The sequence below is a fragment of the Oncorhynchus mykiss genome, chromosome 32 (genome assembly GCF_013265735.2).
Source record: "Oncorhynchus mykiss isolate Arlee chromosome 32, USDA_OmykA_1.1, whole genome shotgun sequence".
Lineage (NCBI taxonomy): Eukaryota > Metazoa > Chordata > Actinopteri > Salmoniformes > Salmonidae > Oncorhynchus > Oncorhynchus mykiss.
This window is the reverse complement of record NC_050572.1, coordinates 25,195,034-25,222,666: the sequence shown is the minus strand read 5'-3', so window position 1 is coordinate 25,222,666 and position 27,633 is coordinate 25,195,034. Positions and strand designations below refer to the sequence as shown.

Sequence of the window (27,633 nt, the reverse complement as noted above, 5' to 3'; positions counted from 1 at the left end):
CACAAAACTTCAATGATTCAGAGAGCAGAGAGCCACTCTCCTCCCTTCTCTCCTTCCTTCTCCGAGAGGCAGGTGCAGCTTTGCTTCAGAACGTTAATTCATTTCCTACTCTACCCGTCACTTTGCTTCCCCTGCAGTTATAGTAGTTATAGTGCTGGGAACCCTTTGGTTGTGCTTTCATGTACGGTCTGGTCTATCAGACCATGGAGATGTTTGACATCATAGTTGTCTGTCTTGGTAGTCAGGGGGCGTCTCTAACGTAGCCTCGGTTTGACCTGGGCTGGTTTTGGCTGAGCTATCCCCTACAACACAACAGTAGCCTCCTCATTCCCTCTCAACTTCCTTTAACCCTAACCTCATAAGACAACACTACTCAGTCCCTCTCAGCTTCCTTTAACCCTAACCCCATAACACAACACTACTCAGTCCCTCTCAGCTTCCTTTAACCCTAACCCCATAACACAACACTACTCAGTCCCTCTCAGCTTCCTTTAACCCTAACCCCATAACACAACACTACTCAGTCCCTCTCAGCTTCCTTTAACCCTAACCCTAACCCCATAACACAACACTACTCAGTCCCTCTCAGCTTCCTTTAACCCTAACCCTAACCCCATAACACAACACTACTTAGTCCCTCTCAGCTTCCTTTAACCCTAACCCCATAACACAACACTACTCAGTCCCTCTCAGCTTCCTTTAACCCTAACCCCATAACACAACACTACTCAGTCCCTCTCAGCTTCCTTTAACCCTAACCCCATAACACAACACTACTCAGTCCCTCTCAGCTTCCTTTAACCCTAACCCCATAACACAACACTACTCAGTCCCTCTCTGGTCTCTGTCTCCCCTCAACACTCCAGCCATTGATTCCCAGTCATACAATAACATAGGGCCTCATCCATAGTCTGTACTCCTCCCTCGCTGGGCATATGGCTGCTGTGAATAGCCTGAGATTTTGCCTAGGGCCTCATGTCTCCTCCCTGCAGACTGGATCCTCTGGAGAACCGGGTGACTGCAGATCACAGCTGCTCCGAGCTGCAGGAGATCCCTCTTTCCTCTCTAGTCCCCTAGTAGAGCCCCCTCCTTACCACTATTCGCTTTATATCCTCTATCCTCTATTGTCAGATACCCCCTCTCTCCTCCTTCGTGTTCACCCTAGCTCCACCTAGACAACTGTGGGTAATGTGGCCTGTCTTTGCTCTCCCTCTATCCTCCCCCAGTCTCCTTCCTTTCATCCGCCTAGCCCTACCCAGACAGCATTGTGGTCCAGGTATAGGACTGCCCTCTCTGTTAGTAGGACCCCCTCCCTGCCTCAGATCTGCCCAGGCAGGAGTCCACGGGCTCAGGTAGAAAGGGAACAGAGAGAGTGCATCACTAGGACATGGTGACCTGGGGCCGACAGCCCACAGAGGCATGTCTCCTTTTCTGTCTATTTCTATCAGCCTCTCTCTCTTTTTCCAACTACACTGACAGTAATTGAAATTGCTGTGAAATATAGATGAATACAGTGAGTGAAGGCTGATCTCTCTCTCCTTCTCGCTCTCTCTCTCTCTCTCTCTCTCATCACGCAGTAGACAGGTTAGGCCAATAGCACGCTCACACACTGGGGGGTCTCAGGTAGGTTGTAGTCAGGCCAGAGGCTAGGGCCCCCCTGCTGGGCTCCGGAAGGGCTGTGTGTGTACTGTCTGTGTGTGGACGGGGCTGTGGACGGGGACACATTGTCTGTCTGGTCTGCCTGACAGTGTTCACCCTGGCTGGGGGGTGAAGCTCAAGGTTACTAGACCTGCAGGGGATCGCTAGACCTGCAGGGGATCGCTCAGCTCCAAGAATATGTATATCTGACTCTGAGCGTCAGCACTTTCACACCTCTTAATGGCTGATACACACACACACACCACACCTGCTGGCTTGAACCACACACACATCTCGTTTAGTCTGTTTTTTATTGTGTACGTGAGCTAATATGCTTGTGTGCGTGTGTGTTTATGGATGTTATGAGAGTTTATCCCACTGAAAGTCACCTCTAATAGCCATTTTACTCCCACGTTCTCACATATCCCTCCATTTCTCTTACTCCCTACTGGCTCACTCCCCCACAAACACACCAAGAAACCTACTCTACTGCCGCGATGTGTTCCTGATCTGGCCCGGATTTACAGCTATAGTATGCTTGTAATGACAGGGGGTGTACTGCCAGGGTTGGCTGGCACATCTAACGCACAGCAGTATGTCTATGAAGCTAGGCACACACACACAAACACACAGACACACAGAAACACAAACACACACAAAAAACACACACAAACCCGCTCACAAATTAATGAACGAGCGGATACACACTCACGCAGACACACAGGCAGGCTTACAAGTGCACACAGACACACACACAAATAAACAGGCACAAAACAACTCTATGTTCTGTTTTGTTTTATTATTTTATAGTCACAGATGATCAGACACATCGTTTTAGAAAAGAAATTGATATTTTGCTTGTCAAAAAAAATTATAATACAATTTTCTCCAATATAGATTATGTACAGAATGAGATTGTAATAGAAGCATCCTCATGTCTCTGTAATAAAGATGATGAGGGACTGAGGGGGGCCAAAGGGCCACAGCACAGAACCCATCCTCTCTACCAATAAATATAAACTGTATATATGGTGTGTGTGTGTGTGTGTGTGTGTGTGTGTGTGTGTGTGTGTGTGTGTGTGTGTGTGTGTGTGTGTGTGTGTGTGTGTGTGTGTGTGTGTGTGTGTGTGTGTGTGTGTGTGTGTGTGTGTGTGTGTGTGTGTGTGTGTGTGTGTGTGTGTGTATACAGTACACTACCAGTCAAAGGTTTTAGAACACCTACTCACTCAAGGGTTTACTTTTCCTATTTTCTACATTGTAGAATAATAGTGAAGACATCAAAACTATGAAATAACTCATATGGAATCATGTAGTAACAAAAAAAGTGTTAAACAAATCTAAATATATTTTATATTTGATATTCTTTAAATAGCCATCATTTGCCTTGATGACAGCTTAGAACACTCTTGGCATTCTCTCAACCAGCTTCATGAGGTAGTCACCTGGAATGCATTTCAATTAACAGATGTGCCCTTCTTAAAATGTAATTTGTGGAATTTCTTTCCTTTTTAATGTGTTTGAGCCAATCAGTTGTGTTGTGACAAGGTAGGGGGGTATACAGAAGATAGCCCTATTTGGAAAAAGACAAAGTCCATATTATCGTAAGAACAGCTCAAATAAGCAAAGAGAAACAACAGCACATCATTACTTTAAAACACGAAGGTCAGTCAATTCGGAACATTTAAAGCACTTTGAAAGTTGCTTCACGTGCAGTCACAAAAACTATAAAGCGCTATGATGAAACTGGCTCTCATGAGCACCGCAACAGGAAAGGAAGACCCAGAGTTACCTCTGCTGCAGAGGATAAGTTCATTATAGTTACCAGTCTCAGAAATTGCAGCCCAAATAAATTCTTCACAGAGTTCAAGTAACAGACACCATCTCAACATCAACTGTTCAGAGGAGACTGTGTGAATCAGGCTTTCATGGTCGAATTGCTGCAAAGAAACCACTACTAAAGGACACCAATAATAAGAAGAGACTTGCTTCGGCCAAGAAACACGAGCAATGGACATTAGACTGGTGGAAATTGGTCCTTTGGTCTGGAGTCCAAATTGTAGATTTTTGGTTCCAACCGCCGTGTCATTGTGAGATGCGATGTGGGTGAACGGATTATCTCCTCATGTGTATTTCCCACCGTAAAACATGGAGGAGGAGGAAGAGGTGTTATGGTGTGGGAGTGCTTTGCTGGTGACAATGTCTCTGATGTATTTTGAGTTCAAGGCACACTTAACAAGCATGGCTACCACAGCATTCTACAGCGATACAACCATCCAATCTGGTTTTGGCTTAGTGGGACTATCATTTGTTTTTCCACTTGACAATGACCCAACAAACCTCCAGGCTGTGTAAGGGCTATTTGACCAAGAAGGAGAGTGATGAAGTGCTGGATCAGATGACCTGGCCTCAACAATCACCCGACCTCAACCCAATTGAGATGGTTTGGGATGAGTCGCACCGCAGAGTGAAGCCAACAAGTGCTCACCATATGTGGGAACTCCTTCAAGACTGTGGGAAAAGCATTCCAGGTGAAGCTGGTTGAGAGAATGCCAAGAGTGTGCAAAGCTGTCATCATGGCAAAGGGTGGCTATTTGAAGAATCTCAAATATAAAATATATTTTGATTTGTTTAACCCTTTTATGGTTACTACATGATTCCATATGTGTTATTTTATAGTTTTTATGTCTTCACTATTATTCTACAATGTAGAAAATTTTAAAAATAAAGAAAAACCCTTGAATGAGTAGGTGTTTTAAAACTTTTTGACATTTGGCCTCACCAGGCATGAAGGAGACCAGGACAAGTGATATTACAGGGCAATGTATTTCCATCATCAGTTTTGTACATCATCTTGTACATCATCATGTGTGCTTCACACACCCACACACACACAGCTCAACACACAAGCAAGCACACACTGGGGCCAGATACGAAATTACAGTCCAGTTACAACAATAGGCCATCTCAAGTCAAAAAGAAAGAAAGGACGAATGAAAGGAAGAGAAAACCCTGTGAAGATGCCCATCTTTGTTTCTCTTTGATCAGAGCAGAAGCATGGTTATCTGATCAGAACAGAAGCATGGTTAACTGATCAGAGCAGAAGCATGGCTATCTGATCATAGTGTGTTGGTGCCAGCAGAGTAGCACTTGACATTTGGCATGATTCAAATGGCAAGTACCACAGGAAGCTACTCGGCTGGAAAATATTACTGTCTCACAGTCTGCCTCTCTCTCTCACTCCTCTCTCTCTCCTTCCCTCTACCTCCCTTCTAGCCTCCCCCATCTCTCTACCTTTCTCTGCCTCGTTCTCTCCTTGTCCCTCTACCTCCCTTCTAGCCTCTACCCTAAAAATATCTCTCCTTCTCTGCCTCTCAATCCTTCTCTCTCGATCTCGAGCAGGGCAGGTGCTATGAAAAGACTCAAGGACTCTCTCTCTCCCCTTTAGAATAGAAATGCTGCGAACAAAAAGCACCCTATCAAGACAAAGGACCTCACTGACGATCACAGAACAGAACGACCACAAAAAAACAGACAACAGCAAAGTAAAGCCAGACCGAGGCAACAGATAGAAATCTGAAGAGAGGAGTGGGGAAGGACTAGATTGATCCCAGATCTGTTTGTTTATAGCCAGCCACTCCTATGCTCTTTGTACATTTAACACAATGTGATCTGGGACCAGACTAGAGGAGGACCTTGTTGTTCAAGCACTGTTTCTTTCCCCTCTCAATGGATGCACATAACCTTAAACACAAAAAACCTCCCTTGTGCTTTCTGAACGGAGAGAATTATGACCTGGTGCCATGAAGATGAGATGAGAAAACACCACCACTTGGATTAAATAAAAATGATAAATAATTGATCTCTTTAGCCGGTTAATTATTGTTGTTTCCCCTTCATCTAACCTCTGGATGAGAGGATGTGATAGAAGAAGAGAGGCGGAGGGAGCGAGAGAGAGAGAGGGACAAAGAGACAGAAAGACAGAGAGCATACATGAGAGAGAAAGAGAGAGAGAGAGAGAGATAGAGAGAGAGAGAGGGAGAGGAGGAAAGTGCCTGTGAAAGGAAGATAGCAACAAATAATTGTTATCTTGCTGACTGTGTTAATCAGTGTGCCAATTCACTAGTGTAAAACATGTCAGGCTTTAAACTCCAGTGTGAGAGGTGGAATGGAGGATGGGACAAAGGAGGCTGCACTGAGGTCAAAGGACTGAGGACGTCAAGTCCAATAACAGTAACCTAGGGCAGACCTAGGGCACTACTTTTGGCCAGAAACTTAGGTTTTAGTGCAGTGGGAGATATTGTACCAATTCAGATTTAACTAATGGTTACTGAATACTGATGACTGAGTTGATGTCGTTAGAGGCTCTGTTCAAAATGTGTGCTGTGTAGAGGGAATAGGGTCCAAAATTAGGAGGGCGCCATTTAGGACATACTCTAGACTGCGTAAATTGTTGTGTTGTGTGGTTGGTCAGCTGGAGGAAGCAGTCAGGCTGGGGTTGAATGAGAACCCTCTTCATGAAGCAGAGCAGGCAGGGAGGCAGGGAGGATGGGATGCAGGGAGGCACGGAGGATAGGAGGCAGGGAGATTCGGAGGCAGGGAGGATGGGAGGCAGGGAGGATCGGAGGCGGGGAGGATGGGAGGCAGGGAGGATGGGATGCAGGGAAGCAGGGAGGCAGGGAGGATGGGAGGCAGGGAGGATGGGATGCAGGGAGGATGGGACACAGGGAAGCAGGGATGCAGGGAGGGGGAGGCAGGGATGCAGGGAGGATATGAGGCAGGGAGGCAAGGAGGATGGGAGGCAGGGAGGATGGGAGGCAGGGAGGATCGGAGGCAGGGAGGCAGGGAGGATTTGAGGCAGGGAGGATGGGAGGCAGGGAGGCAGGGAGGATGGGAGGCAGGGAGGCAGAGAGGATGGGAGGCAGGGAGGCAGGGAGGATGGGAGGCAGGGAGGATGGGAGGCAGGGAGGCAGGGAGGCAGAGAAGATGGGAGGCAGGGAGGCAGAGAGGATGGGAGGATGGGAGGCAGGGAGGATGGGAGAAAGGGAGGATGGGAAGCAGGGAGGCAGGGAGGATGGGAGGCAGGGAGGAAGGGATACAGGGAGGATAGGACCTGATCACTCCTTATTTCATTATGGGGAAAGCTACATAAATCCACCAAATGGAGAGGAAGAGGCACAGAGGGAATATTAGCATTAATTCTTTCCTCCCTCATCCCTCCATCTCTCCCTCCTCCGCTATTTAGCGCACAGTGACCTTAATCATCACTTTGGCCAAAACACATTAAGCCTTGACAAAGTCTGTCCGGAGGTGAATGGTGAATGGTGAGAGAGAGAGAGAGAGAGAGAGAGAGAGAGAGAGAGAGAGAGTGTGTGTGTGTGTGTGTGTGTGTGCGTGTGCGTGTGCGTGTGCGTGTGCGTGTGTCCGGATGGAGGTGAATGGGAGGGGGGAGCAACACATTAAATTTGCAATAGTGATGCATCACCATCACATTACTCCAACAGATTAAAGAGGAGATCGTTCACTTAACTAGTTGGTGATGAAGGCTGTCTGATGGATGGCTGTCCTCCTGGACCACACTGGGGCACACAACAACCAACCAACCTTATCCTCAATCTATCCTCTTTTCCTCCATCTATCTATTGTGGGTGACACCACCAGGGAGATGGAGAACTCCTGACCTCAATCCATCCCTCCATCCCTCTATCCCTGCCTCTTTTCATCCCTCCATCATTGAGGAAGGAGAATTTGCACTGACCCTGGTGCAGCCAACCTCCTCTTCCTACCCTGCATCCATCCCTCCTTCCATCCACCCGACCTCCCTACTTTCCAACCAGTATGCAAAACATTCTGAAAAGCACCCGCATCTCAACCTGCTGAACCCATTTATTTATGCAGTTGTTTGATCCTGTTCTCAAGTAAGATACCGCCTCTCTCGTTTTTATAAGAAGAGATGGATAATAAAGGGGTTTGCATAAATTCAACTTAAGCCAACAGAGACTGACTTTCCCCTGGTCTTTGTTATACTGCATCTGTTTTGAAAGCAACGGATGTAAAGTGCTTGAGAGCTTATGGATGGCCAAGAAATGATTGATAAAGTAGAGCAGACAAACTGAAGGACATGAACCAGGGGGATAGCACAGAGCTGGGAGGGTGCTGTGGCACCACTAGAGTGTAGAAGGAATGAGAAAGAGAACACAGAGAGGGGGAGAGAAAGGGATAGAATGAACAAAGAGAGAGGAAGAGAAAGAATGAGAGAACACAGATTGTACAGTTAAAGGGACCCTCAGGAAACAACATGACAAGACACATTCAGTTATTTTGTCTTGGAGCATTAAGCATCACAGTCAATCAGTCAGTCCAAGGGTACGCTCCGACCCTGATCCCTAACCTCTGACCTCTGCAGCTCGGCCTTGTGGGTAAAAGCCTTTCTGCTGTGTCCTGATTGGTCCTTGGGCTTCCCTGACCAATCACCTTCACCCAGGCACCCAGTTCTGGCTGTGATGTCCCTGCGGCGCTCCGGCGAAAGCGGCTATGCTCATGCCCATGCCCACTCCTTGAGACAGGGAGCCGTCAAAGTTGAAGTCCATCCCCATCCCCTCTGTGTCCATGAAGTCATGGAGGTGGATGGACTCCACGTCACAGTCTAGGCTGCTGGGGAGAATGTCTACGTTTACATCCAGGTCTGGAGCCATGCGGCTGGGGTGGTGAGTGCTGTGGTGGGGGTGGCCCTGGTAGTTCTGGGTGGGGTGGAGGGTGTGGTGGTAGTAGCCATGCCAGGAGTCAGTCATAGTTATACCCTGGTGGTAGGTGGTACCGGGGTAGGGCTGGTGGCGAGGGTGGGGGTGAGGTGCCGGGGCGGAGGCCAGGCGGAGGCAGGGGTCCTGGGGTATGTCGAGAACAGAGGCAGGGTTGGGGGGAATGGACGAGGGGTTGGGGGTGGGGAGGTGGGGGGCGAGGGGGCCATAGTGGCTAGGAGTTGGGGTGGGGGTTTTGAGGCTGTAGGGCTGCAGGATGTCTGTGTTGACTCTGGGAGAAAGAGCCTGGAGGGCTGGAGGTCTGGGTCCACCCTGGAGGTGACCGTGGAGGTGACCCTGGTTGGACTGGTGAGTGTGGTCATGGCTTGTGTTCAGTTTGTGGTTGTGACTCTGGTTGTAGTCAGTGGCCGGGCTGAGGTGTTGTTTGTGGCTATGGTTATAGTCCAGGTTGGGTTGTCCATGATTGTGGAGGCCATTCTGAAGATGACCGCTGGGGTTCTGGTCATGAACTGAGCCATGACCATTGTGTGGGCCTGAATTGTGTCCATGCTCGTGGTTATTATGATTATGGTTGCTATGGCTATGATTATGGCTGCTGCGACTCTGATTGTGGCTGTGAACCCCGTTGGTTACCTGGGTCAGCAGCGTGTGTGACTCCCCTCCTTGCCCTCCCAGTGTGACCATGTCCTTACTGCAGTACTGAGGACCTCCAGGCCCTCCGGTCAGCAGGCTCTGCAGGGCATTGTTCTCTGAGTAGGCCCTCAGGGGGCGCTGGAAGCTGGCTCGCTTGTTCTCCTGAATGGTCTGCATGGGCATGGGGGCATGGAGCTGCAGCATGCCCAGAGGCGGCTGCCCGTAGACGGGGCCGCAGTAGGAGCCTTCCCCCTTGGGGCCGGTGCCGTAGGGGCTGGGGTAGCCATTACGAGGCTGGGTTTGTCGGTGGTTCTGGGGGTGGGGGTAGCCCTCTTCCAGGCTGATAGCCCCAGTCAGGTCAGTGAGTTGGGGCAGCTCCAAGGAGGTTCCTGGGCAGTGCCCCCCAGTGCCCAGGGCAGGGGAGCGAGTTGCGGTAGGGCTAGGATAGAGGCGGGGGGAGGTGGAGCAAGAAAGGCCTCCTTCCTCTGGTTCATCTGGCTCAGCCTCGGCCAGGATGGGAGAAAGGCAGCCACTAAGTGTCGAAGCAGAAGAGGAGGTCCGGGAGTGGAGATCCGTCCAGGCATCGTACTCCTCTCCTCCCACCCCTGCTCCCCCCTTCCCTGCAGGACTACCATGCTCCGGAGACCCCTGATGCATCCCCGGTCGAGCCCCGTGACCCAGGCCGTAACCCTGCCGCCTGCCCCGACCAACAGCTCCACTGCCAGCTCCGGCTCCAGGCCTCTTACCCCTGGCCCGTCCTTTACTCTTCAGGTACTTGGTGCCGTTGGGGCAGTCGATTGTGGCGGCGCGTCGTCGGGGTCCCTTCCCCATCTTCCCTCCCTCTGGGTTCAGCATCCACCAGGAACTCTTCCCTGTCCCCTCATTCTGGACACGGACAAACCGAGTGTGGAGGGACAGGTTGTGGCGGATGGAGTTCTAGAGCAGAGATAGATGGGAAGGAGAGAAAGGGAGAGAGAGGGAAAGAGAGGGAGAGATAGGGAGAGAGGGAAAAAGAGAGATAAACAGAAACACCCAAGAGAACATTTAGGGTCAAATAATCACTTTTTTTAAACACACAATCATTTGAAATCAACACCAAACTATTTCACCTGAGAGAGGGAGAGATAAAAAGAGAAAGATGGAGGGGAGACTAAGGAGGGCGAAATGCCTCAGAGCAGCGAAGCGCCTCAGAGCTACAGTCAATCGATACCTCTCCTCTCCCCTCTTCACCTCTCCTCTCCCCTTTTCTCTTCTCCTCTCCACTCCTTTCCCTTCTTCTCCTCTCCTCTCCCCCCTTCTCTTCTCCTCTCCACTCCTTTCCCTTCTTCTCCTCTCCACTCCTTTCCCTTCTTCTCCTCTCCACTCCTTTCCCTTCTTCTCCTTTCCCCTACTCTCCTCTCTTCTCTTCTCCTCTCCACTCCTTTCCCTCCTTCTCCTCTCCACTCCTTTCCCTTCTTCTCCTCTCCACTCCTTTCCCTTCTTCTCCTCTCCCCTACTCTCCCCTCTTCTCGACTCCTCTCCACTCCTTTCCCTTCTTCTCCTCTCCTCTCCCCCTTCTTTTCTCCTCTCCACTCCTTTCCCTTCTTCTCCTCTCCTCTCCCCTACTCTCCTCTCTTCTCGACTCCTCTCCACTCCTTTCCCTTCTTCTACTCTCCACTCCTTTCCCTTCTTCTCCTCTCCTCTCCCCCTTCTCTTCTCCTCTCCACTCCTTTCCCTTCTTCTCCTCTCCACTCTTTTCTCTTCTTCTCCTCTCCACTCCTTTCCCTTCTTCTCCTCTCCTCTCCTCTCTTTTCGACTCCTCTCCACTCCTTTCCCTTCTTCTGCTCTCCACTCATTTCCCTTCTTCTCCTCTCCACTCCTTTCCCTTCTTCTCCTCTCCACTCCTTTCCCTTCTTCTCCTCTCCACTCATTTCCCTTCTTCTCCTCTCCTCTCCTCTCCTCTCTTCTCCACTCCTCTCCACTCCTTTCCCTTCTTCTCCTCTCCTCTCCCCTACTCTCCTCTCTTCTCGACTCCTCTCCACTCCTTTCCCTTCTTCTCCTCTCCCCCTTCTCTTCTCCTCTCCACTCCTTTCCCTTCTTCTCCTCTCCACTCCTTTCCCTTCTTCTCCTCTCTTCTCCTCTCTTCTCGACTCCTCTCCACTCCTTTCCCTTCTTCTCCTCTCCTCTCCCCTACTCTCCTCTCTTCTCGACTCCTCTCCACTCCTCTCAACCCTCTCCTCTCCTTGCCTTTCCCTTCCTCTCCCCTCCCCTCCTTTCCTTTTCCTTCCTCTCCTGTCTGCACACACTCACTCCTGTCTGCACACACTCACACATAATACAGAGGGTTTCAGCCAGAGACTCCATATCAAACTATCACCAAGGTTACAGAAATTAATCACGCGTGGCAACCCAATCACAGACACACTGTATCGATTGCAAGGCCTCCAAATATGAAACACTGAGATCTAGCCAGGAGGCTGAATGAGAGAGAGGGAGATGGGAGAGGGGGGTGTAATTTGGCCGAGAGAATGAAGATCTGGAAGAGTGCCAGAAAAGGGGAGAGAGAGAGAGAGAGAGACAGAGAGAGAGAGAGAGAGAGAGAGAGAGAGAGAGAGTGAGTGAGTGAGTGAGAAAGAGAGAGAGAGGGGGAGAGAGAGAGTGAGAAAGAGAGAGAGAGAGAGAGAGAGAGAGGGGGGGGGAGATGGAGGGGGAGAGAGAGAAAGAGAGAGAGTGGGGGGGAGAGAGAGTGATGTGAAGTCTATTTAAACTCTGTATAAACCATGACCCTATGAATAGTACCAGGGGCAGTGATTATAGCTGTTTGGATATTATGGTAAAGAGAGAGGGAGATGAAGAGTGAGAGAGAAAGAGGGGGAGATGGAGGGGGAGGGAGAGAGAGAGAAAGAGAAAGAGAGAGAAAGAGAAAGAGAGAGAGAGAGAGAGAGAGAGAAAGAGCTAGAGAGAGAGAGAGAGAGAGTGGGGGGGGGGGGAGAGAGTGAGAAAGAGAGAGAGAGAGAGAGTGGGGGGGGAGAGAGAGTGAGAGAGAGAGAGCGAGAGAGAGAGAGAGAGAGAGAGGGGGGAGAGAGAGAGTGAGAAAGAAAGAGAGAGAGAGAGAGAGAGGGGGAGATGGAGGGGGAGGGAGAGAGAGAGAGAGAGAGAGAGAGAGAGATAGAGAGAGAGGGGGAGAGTGAGAAAGAGAGAGGGGGGAGATGGAGGGGGAGGGAGAGAGGGAGAGAGAGAAAGAGAGAGAGAGGGGGGAGAGCGATTAAGAAAGAGAGAGAGAGGGAGATGGAGCGGGAGGGAGAGAGAGAGAGAGAGAGAGAGAGAGAGAGAGAGAGGGGGAGTGAGAAAGAGAGAGAGAGAGGGGGAGATGGAGGGGGGGAGAGAGAGAGAGGGAGAGAGAGCGTGAGAGAGAGAGGAGGAGATGGAGGGGGAGGGAGAGAGAGAGAGAGAGTGAGGGAGAGAGAGAGTGAGAAAGAGAGAGAGAGGGAGAGAGAGAGAGGGGGAGATGGGGGGGAGGGAGGGAGGGAGAGAGAGAGAGAGAGAGAGCGAGAGTGAGAGTGAGAAAGAGAGAGAGAGAGAGGGGGGAGCGAGTGAGAAAGAGAGAGAGAGAGAGAGAGAGAAAGAGAGAGAGAGGGAGATGGAGGGGGAGGGAGAGAGAGCGAGAGAGAGAGAGAGAGAGAGAGAGAGAGAGGGGGGGGAATGAGAAAGAGAGAGAGAGAGGGGGAGATGGAGGGGGAGAGAGAGAGAGAGAGAGAGAGAGAGAGAGAGAGAGAGAGAGAGAGAGAGAGAGAGGAGTCAAGAACCAGCAACATGGGCTGTGATAATAGCTGTAGCTGTGTGGATATTATGTCTGCCTCTGGTTAACCTTATTTAGGGGGCTAGGTCTACTAGGAAGAGATACAGTATGTGAAGTAAAACATGATGCTTCTCTACAGCTGTGTTCTAATATGCATACTAACACACTACTTACTACTCACTTCATAACTCAAGTGGCATGATAGTGTGCATATTTGAACAGTCCCTGTATGTCTTAAGCTCTGGGTTTTGTCTGAGTGTCTGCTATGTAACTAATCTACAGCTCTATAGCAGTATTTGAAGTTGAAGCCAACCTGGATATCAGCAGTACACTTTTTATCAGCAGACACTTTTTGAATATGGGCTCTGATGAGATCTAAACCAGCCTGCAGGAGAAGCTTAGCAGGGATAGAGATCGTCCGAGCTAGTCAAGCTAAGTACTCTACTGTATCTGTGGCCAAGCATTTTCTTCAGCTATAGCCAAGTAGCCTTTATCATTACCATACTCTCCATTTTCCTTCTGTATCCCTTTTTCGCTCTCATCTAATTGTCAACTTTTCCCTACTACATTTGTCTGTATCTTTTCTCCTCTCTTCTATCAATCTATTAAAAACAACAACAAAAAAACAATGTTTTAAGTGAGAAATGTCAGAATAATAGTAGAGACAATGATTTATTTCAGCTTTTATTTATTTCATTACATTCCCAGTGGGTCAGAAGTTTGCATACACTCAATTAGTATTTGGTAGCATTGCCTTTAAATTGTTAATTGTTAAATTGGGCCAAACGTTTCGGGTAGCCTTCCACAAGCTTCCCACAATAAGTTGGGTGAATATTGGCCCATTCCTCCTGACAGAGCTGGTGTAACTGAGTCAGGTTTGTAGGTTTCCTTGCTCGCACACACTTTTTCAGTTCTGCCCACAAATCTTCTATAGGATTGAGGTCATGGCTTTGTGATGGCCACTCCAATACCTTGACCTTGTTGTCCTTAAGCCATTTTGCTACAACTTTGGGAGTATGCCCATTTGCGACCAAGCTTTAACTTCCTGACTGATGTCTTGAGATGTTGCTTCAATATATCCACATCATTTTCCTTTCTCATTATACCATCTATTTTGTGAAGTGCACCAGTCTCTCCTGCAGCAAAGCACCCACACAACATGATGCTGCCACCCCTGTGCTTCAAGGTTGGGATGGTGTTCTTCGGCTTGCAAGCCTTCCCCTTTTTCCTCAAAACATAGCGATGGTCATTATGGCCAGAGGACATAAGACCAGAGGACATTTCACCAAAAATTACAATCTTTGTCCCCATGTGCAGTTGCAAACTGTAGTATGTTTTTTTTATGCCGGTTTTGTGGCTTCTTCCTGAGCGGCCTTTCAGGTTATGTCGATATAGGACTCATTTTACTGTGGATATACAATGGGGCAAAAAGGTATTTAGTCAGCCACCAATTGTGAAAGTTCTCCCACTTAAAAAGATGAGAGAGGCCTGTAATTTTCATCATAGGTACACTTCAACTATGACAGACAAGATGAGAAAAAATGAATTTATTTGCAAATGATTGTGGAAAATAAGTATTTGGTCAATAACAAAAGTTTATCTCAATACTTTGTTATATACCCTTTTTTTGCAATGACAGAGGTCAAGCGTTTTCTGTAAGTCTTCACAAGGTTTTCACAAACTGTTCCCTATGGTTTCTGCAGATCAAGTATGCAGACATTTGCACAGTCCTGCACGAACTGGCACATTTTCTGGCTGACATTTACAGTTGTATTCATGTTTTCAAGTACTGGTGACAACTACTGCATTACGATTGTTGCATAGATTGTAATGGACACCTATGCTGTGTGTAAAATACAAGTTTTGAAGGTTGTACTGATTATAATGAGCTAATGCTAAGCTATTTGCCAGCTATGTCCGGCGCCATGTTTGTTGACATTATACAATGCATTCTGGGTGTCATAGAAACGTCTGACAGACCAAAGATGTTATACTGAGGTGAAGGAATGGTTCTCTCATCTTTTGAGTAAAATTACGGAAGTGAATGAAGGGAAGGGAATGATCGTAGACGACACACCCCCTTCAATGTGCATACTGCAATCAGACCAAACTCATCTTGTCTCCTCTTATTAACTTTGGTTGAAGCAAAAAAAAACATGGCGGCATACACAAACATCGTGAGATTACTAAAAAGTGTTTTATCAATGGTGAGCTCACCCGTGATGAATTATAAATAGTAAATGCTATTACCTAATTCATATTGTGGTTCCTGTCAGCCGAGAGTTACCTAAATATGACCGCTTGTGTTACATCAATCTTTCCTCAGTTAGCGCTAGGACAAATGTAGCCTACATTTTCCAGTTTGGAGGATTGTGTAATAATGTCGCTTCTTCTGTAAATGTCTGAACATTGCATCCAAAAACAAATTGGTCACATTCAGGACACAACTTCATAAGGACTGTGTTTGTGCAAAATGTTTCTGTGAAAAAACAGTGTGGCCAGTTACATCAATCGAAACTGGACATTCTAAATAAGCGTTCTAATCACACCGGTTTGAGCATATGCTGCTGGGACCACTGTAGAATGATCACACATGTTTGTTGGTATGTGTGAAAAGGTTAAAGTTATGTTTGTAGTTGTACATGTAACAGTATAATTTTAGACCGTCCCCTCGCCCATACCCGGGCGCGAACTAGGGACCTTCTGCACACATCAACAGTCACCCTCGAAGCATCGTTACCCATCGCTCCACAAAAGCCGCGGCCCTTGCAGAGCAAGGGGAACTACTACTTCAAGGTCTCAGAGCAAGTGACGTCACTGATTGAAACGCTATTTAGCGCCCACGCTAACTAAGCTAGCCGTTTCACATCCGTTACACTCACCCCCCTTTTGACCTTCCTCCTTTTTCCGCAGCAACCAGTAATCCGGGTCAACAGCATCAATGTAACAGTACAAATTTAGACCGTCCCCTCGCCCATACCCGGGCGCGAACTAGGGACCTTCTGCACACATCAACAGTCACCCTCGAAGCGTCGTTACCCATCGCTCCACAAAAGCCGCGGCTCTTGCAGAGCAAGGGGAACTACTACTTCAAGGTCTCAGAGCAAGTGACGTCACTGATTGAAACGCTATTTAGCGCCCACGCTAACTAAGCTAGCCGTTTCACATCCGTTACATACACATTTACAATAGACCTATATCTAAAAATACATACTGACAAATTACCTACAGTATATATTGAAGAGTATGAATTAGGCTATTTGAGAATGTTTGAATCCTAAGCAACCTGCTTACACAGAGTTTGATGTACAATACCAACATACAGTGCATTCGGAAAGTATTCAGACCCCTTGACTTTTTCCACATTTTGTTACGTTACGGCCTTATTCTAAAATGGATTAAATAATTTCCCCCCTCATCAATCTACACACCATAACCGATAATGATAAAGCAAAAACAGGTTTTTAGGAATGTTTGCAAATGTATTAAAAATTTAAAAAAAATGGAAATATCACATTTACATAAGTATTCAGATCCTATACTCAGTACTCTGTTGAAGCACCTTTGGCAGCGATTACAGCCTCGAGTCTTCTTGGGTATGAGGCTACAAGCTGGGCACACCTGTATTTCTGGAGTTTCTCCCATTCTTCTCTGCACATCCTCTCAAGCTCTGCCAGGTTGGATGAGGAGTGTCGCTGCACAGCTATTTTCATCTCTCCAGAGATGTTCGATTTGGGTTCAAGTCCGGGCACTGGCTCGGCCACTCAAGGACATTCAGAGACTTGTCCCGAAAGCCACTACTGCATTGTCTTGGCTGTGTGCTTAGGGTTGTTGTCCTGTTGGAGTGTGAAACTTCACCCCAGTCATCAAGGATGACTTTGAGGTTCATCTTTCCCTCGATCCTGACCCTGCCGCTGAAAAACATCCCCACAGCATGATGCTGCCACCACCAATGTGCCCAGGAACTTTGACTTCGACAGACCTTTTAAATGTGTGGATGTGTTCAATCCAAAATGATTTTGTTCATTCACTCAGTAGTGATTACACATTCATTTATCTTGCTTGGTTAAAATATAATAGCCTAAAAACAGTTAATTTGTTGAAAACAGATTCATTTAATAATGTTAACCAAGTTAGCATTTCCTTTTCTTTTGACTGCACACTGCTGGCTGGCTGCAACCTGATCTCATAGCATTTCTTATTATTATCTACATAAATCCGAGACACTCCATTTAGTTTGGTATGTTACATTTTGTATGGTATGTATTCATTTGTGGACGTCCATCATCCATTTCACATGATATGTTATGAATTACAATTCGTATCACATGTTACAATTTTGCAATTGGTAATGTATGTTATGAATTTCAATCAGTACAATATGTTACGACTTTCCAATACATATGATATGTTACGAATTCCAAATTGTTGAGGCTAACATTAATGTTAGCTAGGTTAGGGTTTAGGGTTAAGGTTAGTGTTAGGAGTTATGTTAAATGATTAAGGTTGGGGTTAGGGGAAGGTTTAGCTAACATAAGTAGTTGCAAAGTAGCTAGAAACTAGTAAGTAGTTGCAAAGTTGGTAATTAGCTTAAATGCTAAAGTTGTCCATGAAGAGGTTGGAACACTCAACGTTTGGGTTGCTAGACCTTCGTGTCATACACCCATCCTTCCACCCTGACCAACCACCCTCAATTTTGCCATATGTAACCCTATGTCATATGAAACCATACCAAACATAACATATCATACTAATTTTAGTGTCCTGGATTTACATGTACTATGTTACGTCTAGTCTATCAGACCAGGCTGCAACACAGCATGTCACACCTGCAGTGATTTTGATGTTTCCCCTGGTGCATTTGTAACAGCGATGCTGTCAGTCTGGTAAATTGATGCAAGCGTGCACAACTGAGGTACGGTTTACATGTGTATTTGGGGTTCGACTATATGCGGTTCTTAACCATCTTTCTGTCTTTTAACAAAACAATGTGTTTTCTTGGCTATGGTTTGTGTGGTCTTGGTTGTTCTTCGAGGAAATGTAGAGTAACTAACTGCAGTGTTTGTCCTGTTTGAAATCTGGCTACCTCATCTTACCGTACTTAGCTTGGTCTGTGCAATGCAAATGAACATGAGTTTGGTGGTTTTAAACTTGACGTAACTAGCTAGTTATGTTTTGTGTAAGAAAATATGATCTATTGTGGTGCATGAACTGGCCATACAAGTTAGCTAATATCACAATATTAAGGTTACTAAGGTGACTATTGTCGCGTCTATAGTCTATTTCCCCACCTGGTTTAATTCCCCCATCACATGTAGCTAACAGGTCTCCTCATCTCATCCTGTTCTGTATCTTCATTCTCTCATTCTCTCCATCATTCTCTCCTCTGCCTCCTGTCCAATTTTGCTGCTGTCCTCTACCATTCATCTTTCTCTCTGTGGCACTCCGCGTCTCCTAATCACGCCGTCTCTCATTCTCTCCTTCTCTCCACCCATCTATCCATCCACCTATCTCTTTTCTAGTCACCTCTGGTGACACAATTTCCACTCCCCCCATTCACATGGAAAAGCAACCAAATACCCAGAAACAAATGAAATGGGAGATACAAATCTATATTCAAGAGTCTCCTAACCACCCACCTCCCTGTGGAATCAATATAGTGTCTGTCAGTGTATATGTTCCCCTCCTAACCCTAAACTATGGGCCCTACCAGTGGAAATTGGACTCCCTCCCGACCAAATAGATTAGCTACGGCTCTTTGTTGGTTGGTATTGTGTTGAAAGCAAAACACCTGAACAAAAGATATAGTGTCCTGTCGATCCTCACAAAACATCTCCAGGAAAATGCAGCAGCTAAGTGGGTTGCAAATTAATCCTGGGTCCTACCTACAATTTCCTATCCCCCAGAACCCCCCAACAGTGACTTCTAACTGGCAAATGTACCCCCATCCACCAATCCACCACTGACAACATGCTGCTTTGACTCCAGTCTTTTTACAGAGGAGTGGAAATCGGATAAGAGATGTATTTATGTCCTTTCCGCCCTATGAGGGGTCCTCAGCAGAAAATGCAAAGCTGACAAATTACATGAGCAGTTATGAGCACACGCACACGCTGATGCAATAGCCAGATGCACTTCCACTCCCACACCCACCCACGACACAGCAGTAGAGATGCAGTGGTGGTATACACCACATACAGCGAGTATACTAACAGACTTAATCAAAGGCAAATTGAATGATGGCATAGTGAGCTAGGCCAACGTGAGATCGACCCACATCAGGTGATCTGAGAGAGACGCCCTGACAGGTTCCTCACATGACGGCGGGCTCCAGCTGGGCGTAACGATGGCAACAGAGTAAACCAAGCGAGAGAGGGAGTAGAGAGAGACAGAGAGAGATGAAGTGTGTATGTGTGTGTGTACACGGCAGTCAGATGCTGTTTGATGATGCTGCAGGCAGAGAAGGCAGCTACTCCAAATAGACTTTTATCTGAGTCTGACAGATTTGTGTTCCTATTCACCAGGGAGCCTCAATCAGCAGCAGTCACCACTTTTCACTACCTAGCGAACTATCGCTACCTATGTGGAACAGTCAGCCTCACTGATTAGCAAGTCATGTGTGATAGAACATACTACCACCACCATCACTGTTACTACCCTACTAGGAGTACTGGGATGTAGTCCGTAAGAGGCTACTGGGACCTATAGGGAACCTATAAGAATATAATATAAATTATATTTTACTTAAAAGGAGGTTTGATTTTCACATCCATAAAAAACATTGAAGTTGTCCATTGTGGTTAACACTGTTCTGCACAACCAGGATACAAATGAGCAAGTTTAGGGGCGTTGAACCACCGTGTCATATCTCACTGCCATACTGTATTAACAGTAGTCTCTATATTAACTTGTCACAAATATATTCTATCATGAAGCTGAGAGGCCTTGCCTGAGGCTGGGCGAGATTGAGTGTGACACGAGCACACGTACACACACACTGGGAGAGATTGAGTGTGACTGATAGCACGGTGAGTGATCTCGTCTTCAGGTCTCTACAGTTCTACTCCTGCAGGGTGAGTTGTGTAACAGGCTAGCACTGCTGCTGTGTGTTCCGCCAGGTCAACCGTGATACAAGTCAGTAAATGACGTACATCCATGTCTGAGGACATCTGAAGATGACGTGGAAACCGTCCACTAGGGGCAACAGTGAGTTCGGATTTGCTAGGACATTGTGGACAAGGATGGCGGATGTTGCGTAAATCATCTGCTTCTTGTGCCAAAGTTCGCATTTTTGAATCCAGCGATAGAAAGCTGTTTTTGAGATTTTTGTTTTAAGCCTATCCCAGGCCTTACTTGAACCATTTGGAGTTCATGCTTCACCTTAAGATTTATGAGTTAATGGCTAAACTTCAGCCTAACCTTAAACTTCAGCCTAAAACCTTAAAAATGTGGAGTTAATGTCTAAACTTAAACATAAACACTTCAACATTTTCAACTTGCAACAACTTCAAAATGATACATTTGAGAAACATGGATGAACGTGTAATTTTGACGTGAGACTGTGAGAGCTAGTTGGTGTGATTGTGTGTTTCCAGGCTAGCACTGCTGCAGCTCATGTGTAGTCTGGAGTATAAATAGAAACTGAGTTTGACCCAGACTCACCACGCTAGGCCGGCTGTCTCTCTTGCTCTCGCTCTTTCCCTCCCTCTTTCTTTCTTTCGCTCTACACACACACTCTCCCTCAATACACACACTACATACCTAATCCCTCTCCAGCCTGGGTAATCCAGGACAATCCCAGGCTAATCCTGCTTAAATCTCAGCTACTCCTTAGCTGGGGCTCACCCCGACACCGCAGCGACAGGACACGGATTGGTCGATCAGTAGGATCATGACGATTTTGAGTGGAAACGGTGACTATGACGATGACATGTGACAAAAATGGTGGGACGGAACAAAAACAAGCGCAGGCTGCTTGAACGGCCTGGCTGGACATATGGACAGCTTGACCTGTCCACGTCACAAGGTCCCTGTTGATATTCTCTGAGGAAAACATGTTTTTCACTGCTAGCGTTCAGCAGTACACAACTGCCAGTTTCAAGTCAGTATACAGCCATCTCTTAACAGATTTACCATATCTCTATGTTATCAGTCCTGATCCTGGTGGGGAATCAACTAAAGAAACATATAACAGTTGTTCTAGCCTGGTCCCAGATCTGTTTGTGCTGTCTTGACAACTTTTACTGTATGGTCGCTGACCAGACTACAGTTGTTCGTGAAGAGAATGCAATGCTGTGAGACACCAGTGATATCTGGCCAATCAGCTCAATCCTATTTATTGGACATTGATCCTGATGCCACAATAAGGTCTTAAAAAGCCTTGATGAAGAGTCTCCTTAATGCCAGGTCTAGGAGGCTTTCACCTCAGACAAACTGATCCCAATCAGACAGATAGTCCCTTTGGCACACGGACAGTACCTTCCAATAACAAGATTTGATTGGAACGTACAGCGCATTCGGAAAGTATTCAGACCCCTTGACTTTTCCACATTTTGTTACGTTACAGTCTTATTCTATAGTGGATGAAATCATTTATTTTCCTCATCCATCTACACACAATAGCCCATAATGACGAAGCATAACCAGGTTTTTAGAAATGTTTGCAAATGTCTTAAAAATAAAGAACATAAGTATTCAGACCCTTTACTCAGTACTTTGTTGAAGCACCTGTGGCAGCGATTACAGCCTCGAGTCTTCTTGGGTATGACGCTACAAGCTTGGCACACCTGTATTTGGGGAGTTTCTCCAATTCTTCTCTGCAGATCTTCTCAAGCTTCTCAAGTCAGGTTGGATGGGGAGCGTCGCTGCACAGCTATTTTCAGGTCTCTCCAGAGATGTCCGATTGTGTTCAAGTCCGGGCTCTGGCTGGGCCGCTCAAGGACATTCAGAGACTTGTCCCGAAGCCACTCTTGCTTTGTCTCGGCTGTGTGCTTAGGGTCGTTTTACTTTTGGAAGGTGACCCTTCGCCCCAGTCTGAGGTCCTGAACGCTCTGGAGCAGGTTTTCATCAAGGATCTCTCCTTACTTTGCTCTTCGATCCTGACTAGTCTCCCAGTCCATGCCACTGAAAAACATCCTCACAGCATGATGCTCCCACCACCATGCCTTACCATAGGTATGGTGCCAGGTTTCCTACAGACATGACGCTTGGCATTCAGGCCAAAGAGTTCAATCTTGGTTTCATCAGACCAGAGAATCTTGTTTCTCGTGGTCTGAGTCCTTTAGGTGCTTTTTGGCAAACTCCAAGCAGGCTGTCATGTGCCATTTACTGAGGAGAGGCTTCCGTCTGTCTCTACCATAAATGCCTGTTTGGTGGAGTGCTGCAGAGATAGTTGTCCTTCTGGAAGTTTCTCCCATCTCCACAGAGGAACTCTGGAGCTCACAGAGGCCCTTCTCCCACAATATCTCAGTTTGGCTGGGCGGCCAGCTCTAGAAAGAGTCTTAGTCATTCCAACCTTCTTCCATTTAAGAATGATGGAGGCCACTGTGTTCTTGGGGACCTTCAATGATGCATACATGTTTTGGTACCCTTTCCCAGATCTGTACCTTGACATAATCCTGTCTCAGAGCTTTACAGACAATTCAGTCGACTTCATGGCTTGGTTTTTGCTCTGACATGCACTGTCAAATGTGGGACCTTTTATAGACAGGTGTGTGCCCTTCCAAATCATGTCATATCAATTTAATTTACCACAGGTGGATTCCAATCAAGTTGTAGAAACATCTCAAGGATGATCAATGGAAACAGGATTCACCTGAACTCAATTTCGAGTCTCATAGCAGAGGGTCTGAATACTTATGTAAATAAGGTATTTCTGTTTTTTTTTAATCTATAATAGATTTGCTAAAATTTCTAAAAACGTTTTATTACTTTTTCATTATGTGTTATTGTGTGTAGATTGATGAGGAACAAATATAATTGAATCCATTTTAGAATAAGTCTGTAATGTAACAAAATGTGGAAAAATTCAAAGTGTCTGAATACTTTCGGAATGCACTGTACATCACTCTAAGCTCATTAGGTAGAAGAAAGACAGCGTGTACAGTATATTGTGTTTTGAAGAGCTGTTGACATACAGGGAATGCATTTTTAATCAAGCATAATTTGGACCACTGTCTATGGGCACTTCTTTAAACGTCTGGGAGCATCTAGTTTACTGGTTCTCCTTGGTTTATTCATGATGTTCTACACACCCTGCATTCGCTTGATTTTGATACTAGCTATAAACATTTAACATGGAGGAACCAGCTGCTCATCCGAGAGTACTGTACTGTAGGCTGAACTGAAAACCACAAGAAAGCTATGTTGATTTACTCTCCCTGCCACAGGTCTGTAAACGTCCAAGAGTGGAGCAGGTTGATGCCTCTGCTCCCCTATCCTCTGCATCTCACCGACTGGACGTTTTATATTGTAGCTTTTACCACTCTATCCTCAGTGGAGAACTCTGTGGAATGGGGAGGTTCTTTAGAGAATTCACTGGAACATCATGTAATGAATTATATTCCGTTTTTTGTGTTGCTTTCACATTTTAACACATTCCAGAGCGTTCTAGAATTCAGAGCGTTCTGTTTTACATACTGTGCATGTGGACGGTGTTCTGTTAGAGGTGGTTAAGACGGAATATGGACAGTCCATACTAACCCTGAGTGTTCTGTTAGAGGTGGTTAAGACGGAATATGGACAGTCCATACTAACCCTGAGTGTTCTGTTAGAGGTGGTTAAGACTGAATATGGACAGTCCATACTTACCCTGAGTGTTCTGTTAGAGGTGGTTAAGACGGAATATGGACAGTCTATACTAACCCTGAGTGTTCTGTTAGAGGTGGTTAAGACTGAATATGGACAGTCCATACTAACCCTGAGTGTTCTGTTAGAGGTGGTTAAGACTGAATATGGACAGTCCATACTAACCCTGAGTGTTCTGTTAGAGGTGGTTAAGACTGAATATGGACAGTCCATACTAACCCTGAGTGTTCTGTTAGAGGTGGTTAAGACTGAATATGGACAGTCCATACTAACCCTGAGTGTTCTGTTAGAGGTGGATAAGACTGAATATGGACAGTCCATACTAACCCTGAGTGTTCTGTTAGAGGTGGATAAGACTGAATATGGACAGTCCATACTAACCCTGAGTGTTCTGTTAGAGGTGGATAAGACTGAATATGGACAGTCCATACTAACCCTGAGTGTTCTGTTAGAGGTGGTTAAGACTGAATATGGACAGTCCATACTAACCCTGAGTGTTCTGTTAGAGGTGGTTAAGACTGAATATGGACAGTCCATACTAACCCTGAGTGTTCTGTTAGATGTGGTTAAGACGGAATATGGACAGTCCATACTAACCCTGAGTGTTCTGTTAGAGGTGGTTAAGACTGAATATGGACAGTCCATACTAACCCTGAGTATTCTGTTAGAGGTGGATAAGACTGAATATGGACAGTCCATACTAACCCTGAGTGTTCTGTTAAAGGTGGTTAAGACTGAATATGGACAGTCCATACTAACCCTGAGTGTTCTGTTAGAGGTGGTTAAGACTGAATATGGACAGTCCATACTAACCCTGAGTATTCTGTTAGAGGTGGATAAGACTGAATATGGACAGTCCATACTAACCCTGAGTGTTCTGTTAGAGGTGGATAAGACTGAATATGGACAGTCCATACTAACCCTGAGTGTTCTGTTAGAGGTGGTTAAGACGGAATATGGACAGTCGATACTAACCCTGAGTGTTCTGGGGGAATGTTCTAAAGGAACGTTTATAGTAGGACTAGACACTAGACAAAAGCAGTTGATTTTCCACCGTGCTCCAACCATTATTTATTCATCAATTTCACACAGCTAACCATCATTATGCACGGTCGGCCCTGTCAATGTGTGTGTGTGTGTTTTTTTGTTTAACTATCCTTGTGGGGACCAGAAGTGCTCACAAGGATAGCAAAACAAGGACAATTCGGACAAGTGGGGACATATTTCTGGTCCCCCACAAGGAAAATGTGTATTTTAGGCTTAGGGGTTAGGGTTAGGGTAACAATTAGGGTTAGGTATAATTTTAGGGTTAGGGTTTTGGGGTTAAGGTTATGGTTAAGGTTAGGTTAATGGTTAGGTTAAGGGTTAAGGTTACGGTTAGGATTAGATTTAGAGTTAGGGAAAATAAGATTTTGGATAGGAATCAATTCCTTGTCCCCCACAAGGATAGCAATACAAAACTGTGTGTGTGTGTCATTACACACGGCCGGTGCTGTCAATGGGGAGTCTACACTCTGTGCCGTAGCATTTATTTGATCATAAGCAGCAGTGGAGGAGTGGAGGGAGAAGATAAAAGCTGCTGACGACTGCATGCATTCATTGTGGAGAGAGAGGCTTTCTTTCTGTATGCGGGGAGAGAGCGAGAGAGAGCAGGAGCCAGAGTGGGCTGTGCGGGAATGGCTCTCCTCTCGCCTGCCTCTATTCTGCTAAGCCTGTCTGAAGGCGATCGATGGAAATGAGTCGACGCTAAAGATTCACTTCCTGTGACTGATGTCACGGGCAGTGCTTGTCTCTTTGAAAGGAAATAAAGGGTTGGGAGGCTCACGGATTAATGGAAGAGGGGGAAGAGAAGGTGAAGGTGTAGCTGGGGAGTGGAGAAGAGAGAGACACAATGCTCTGATGGATTGAAGGGAAATATAATAGGTCAACACAAGCAGCAGTATACAAGGTTGTTCTAAAGATATGTGGGTTATGGTGGGAGTGGGAGGGCTATAGTAATGATATTACCAGTTTTGGTTCTGTGTTGTACTTGCTGTAGTGGTAGTGGGAACAACCGTATGTGACAGCTGTAGTGGTGCTATCATAGTAGAGGTAGTAGTAGTAGTAGCAGTAGTAGTTAGGGTTGAATGGCGGGAACCTGGTTACCTAGTTTTACCAAAAACCACTCCCTTTTTCCGGGATGAATAACTGCGAGAAATGAGCTATATGAGCTATATTATAATAAATGAGCTATGTGAACAGCATGGCTTGAAATGGAACTGTTAAATTACAGTGGGGCAAAAAAGTATTTAGTCAGCCACCAATTGGGCAAGTTCTCTCACTTAAAAAGATGAGAGAGGCCTGTAATTTTCATCATAGGTACACTTCAACTATGACAGACAAAATGAGAAAAAAAAATCCAGAAAATCACATTGTAGGATTTTTAATGAATTTATTTGCAAAATATGGTGAAAAGTAACTATTTGGTCACCTACAAACAAGCAAGATTTCTGGCTCTCACAGACCTGTAACTTCTTCTTTAAGAGGCTCCTCTGTCCTCCACCTGTATTAGTGGCCAGCTCTAGGAAGAGTCTTGGTTGTTCCAAACTTTAAGAATGATTGAGGCCACTGTGTTCTTGGTGACCTTCAATGCTGCAGACATTTTTTGATACACTTCCCCAGAGCTGTGCCTGGACACAATCCTGTCTCTGAACTCTATGGACAATTCCTTCGACCTCGTGGCTCGGTTTTGCCCTGACATGCACTGTCAACTGTGGGACCTTATATAGACAGCTGTCTGCCTTACCAAATCATGTTCAATCCATTGAATTTACCACAGGTGGACTCCAATTAAGTTGTAGAAACATCTCAAGGATGATCAATGGAAACAGGATGCACCTGAGATCAATTTCGAGTCTCAAAGCAAAGGGTCTGAATACTTATTTAAATGTGATGTTTCTGTTTTAATACATTTGCAAAAATGTCTAAAAACCTGTTTTTGCTTTGTCATTATGGGGTATTCTGTGTAGACGGGTGAAGAAAAAATGTATTTAATACATTTCGTAATAAGGTTGTAACGAACAATGTTACGGGGTCTGAATACTTTCCGGATGCACTGTATGTAGCCTATTGGATAACAGCACAATCATTTGGGCTTTTTTGGGCTTGAGCTCATTAAAAGTCATTAATGTACGGCTCATAAAATGTATTTATTATATGGCTCATCAAGCTCAGGTAGCATCAGGTTAGAATTTTCATGCTGATCAAAGCTCTAATCTGACAGTAAGGCGCTACAGAGGGTAGTGCATATGGTCCAGTACATCACTGGGACAAAGTTTCCTGACATCCAGGACCTAAAGTTGAATTCCGAAGTTTACATACACCTTAGCCAAATACATTTAAACTCAGTTTTCACAATTCCTGACATTTCATCCAAGTAAAAATTCCCTGTCTTAGGTCAGTTAGGATCACCACTTTATTTTAAGAATGTGAAATGTCAGAATAATAGTAGAGAGAATGATTTATTTCAGCTTTTAGTTCTTTCATCACATTCCCAGTGGGTCAGAAGTTTACATACACTCAATGAATAGTTGGTAGCATTGCCTTTAAAGTGTTTAACTTGGGTCAAACGTTTCGGGTAGCCTTCCACAAGCTTCAAACAATAAGTTGGGTGAATTTTGGCCCATTCCTTCTGACACAGCTGGTGTAACTGAGTCAGGTTTGTAGGCCTCACACACACTTTTTCAGTTCTGCCCACAAATGTTCTATAGCTTTGAGGTCAGAGCTTTGTGATGGCCACTCCAATACCTTGGCCATGTTGTCACAAGCCATTTTGCTACAACTTTGGAAGTATGCTTGGGGTCATTGTCCATTTGGAAGACCCATTTGCGACCAAGCTTTAACTTCCTGACTGATGTCTTGAGATGTTGCTTCAATATATCCACATCATTTTCCTACCTCATGATGTCATCTATTTTGTGAAGTGCACCAGTACCTCCTGCAGCAAAGCACCCCCACAACATGATGCTGCCACCCCCGTGCTTC

General features: G+C 45.9%; 1 protein-coding gene across 1 annotated transcript in view; it reads right to left on the bottom strand.

Annotated features, from left to right (window-relative positions):
• Positions 1-6,629: 6,629 nt before the first annotated feature.
• The window catches only part of LOC110488167 (forkhead box protein O6-like), a 60,352-nt gene continuing 39,348 nt past the window's right edge, over positions 6,630-27,633 (bottom strand). Inside the window, exon 2 of the mRNA XM_021560256.2 lies at positions 6,630-9,962. Within this exon, the coding sequence (XP_021415931.1) occupies positions 8,112-9,962 (1,851 nt within the window). The 3' untranslated portion in view covers positions 6,630-8,111. The remainder of the gene's footprint in view (positions 9,963-27,633) is intronic.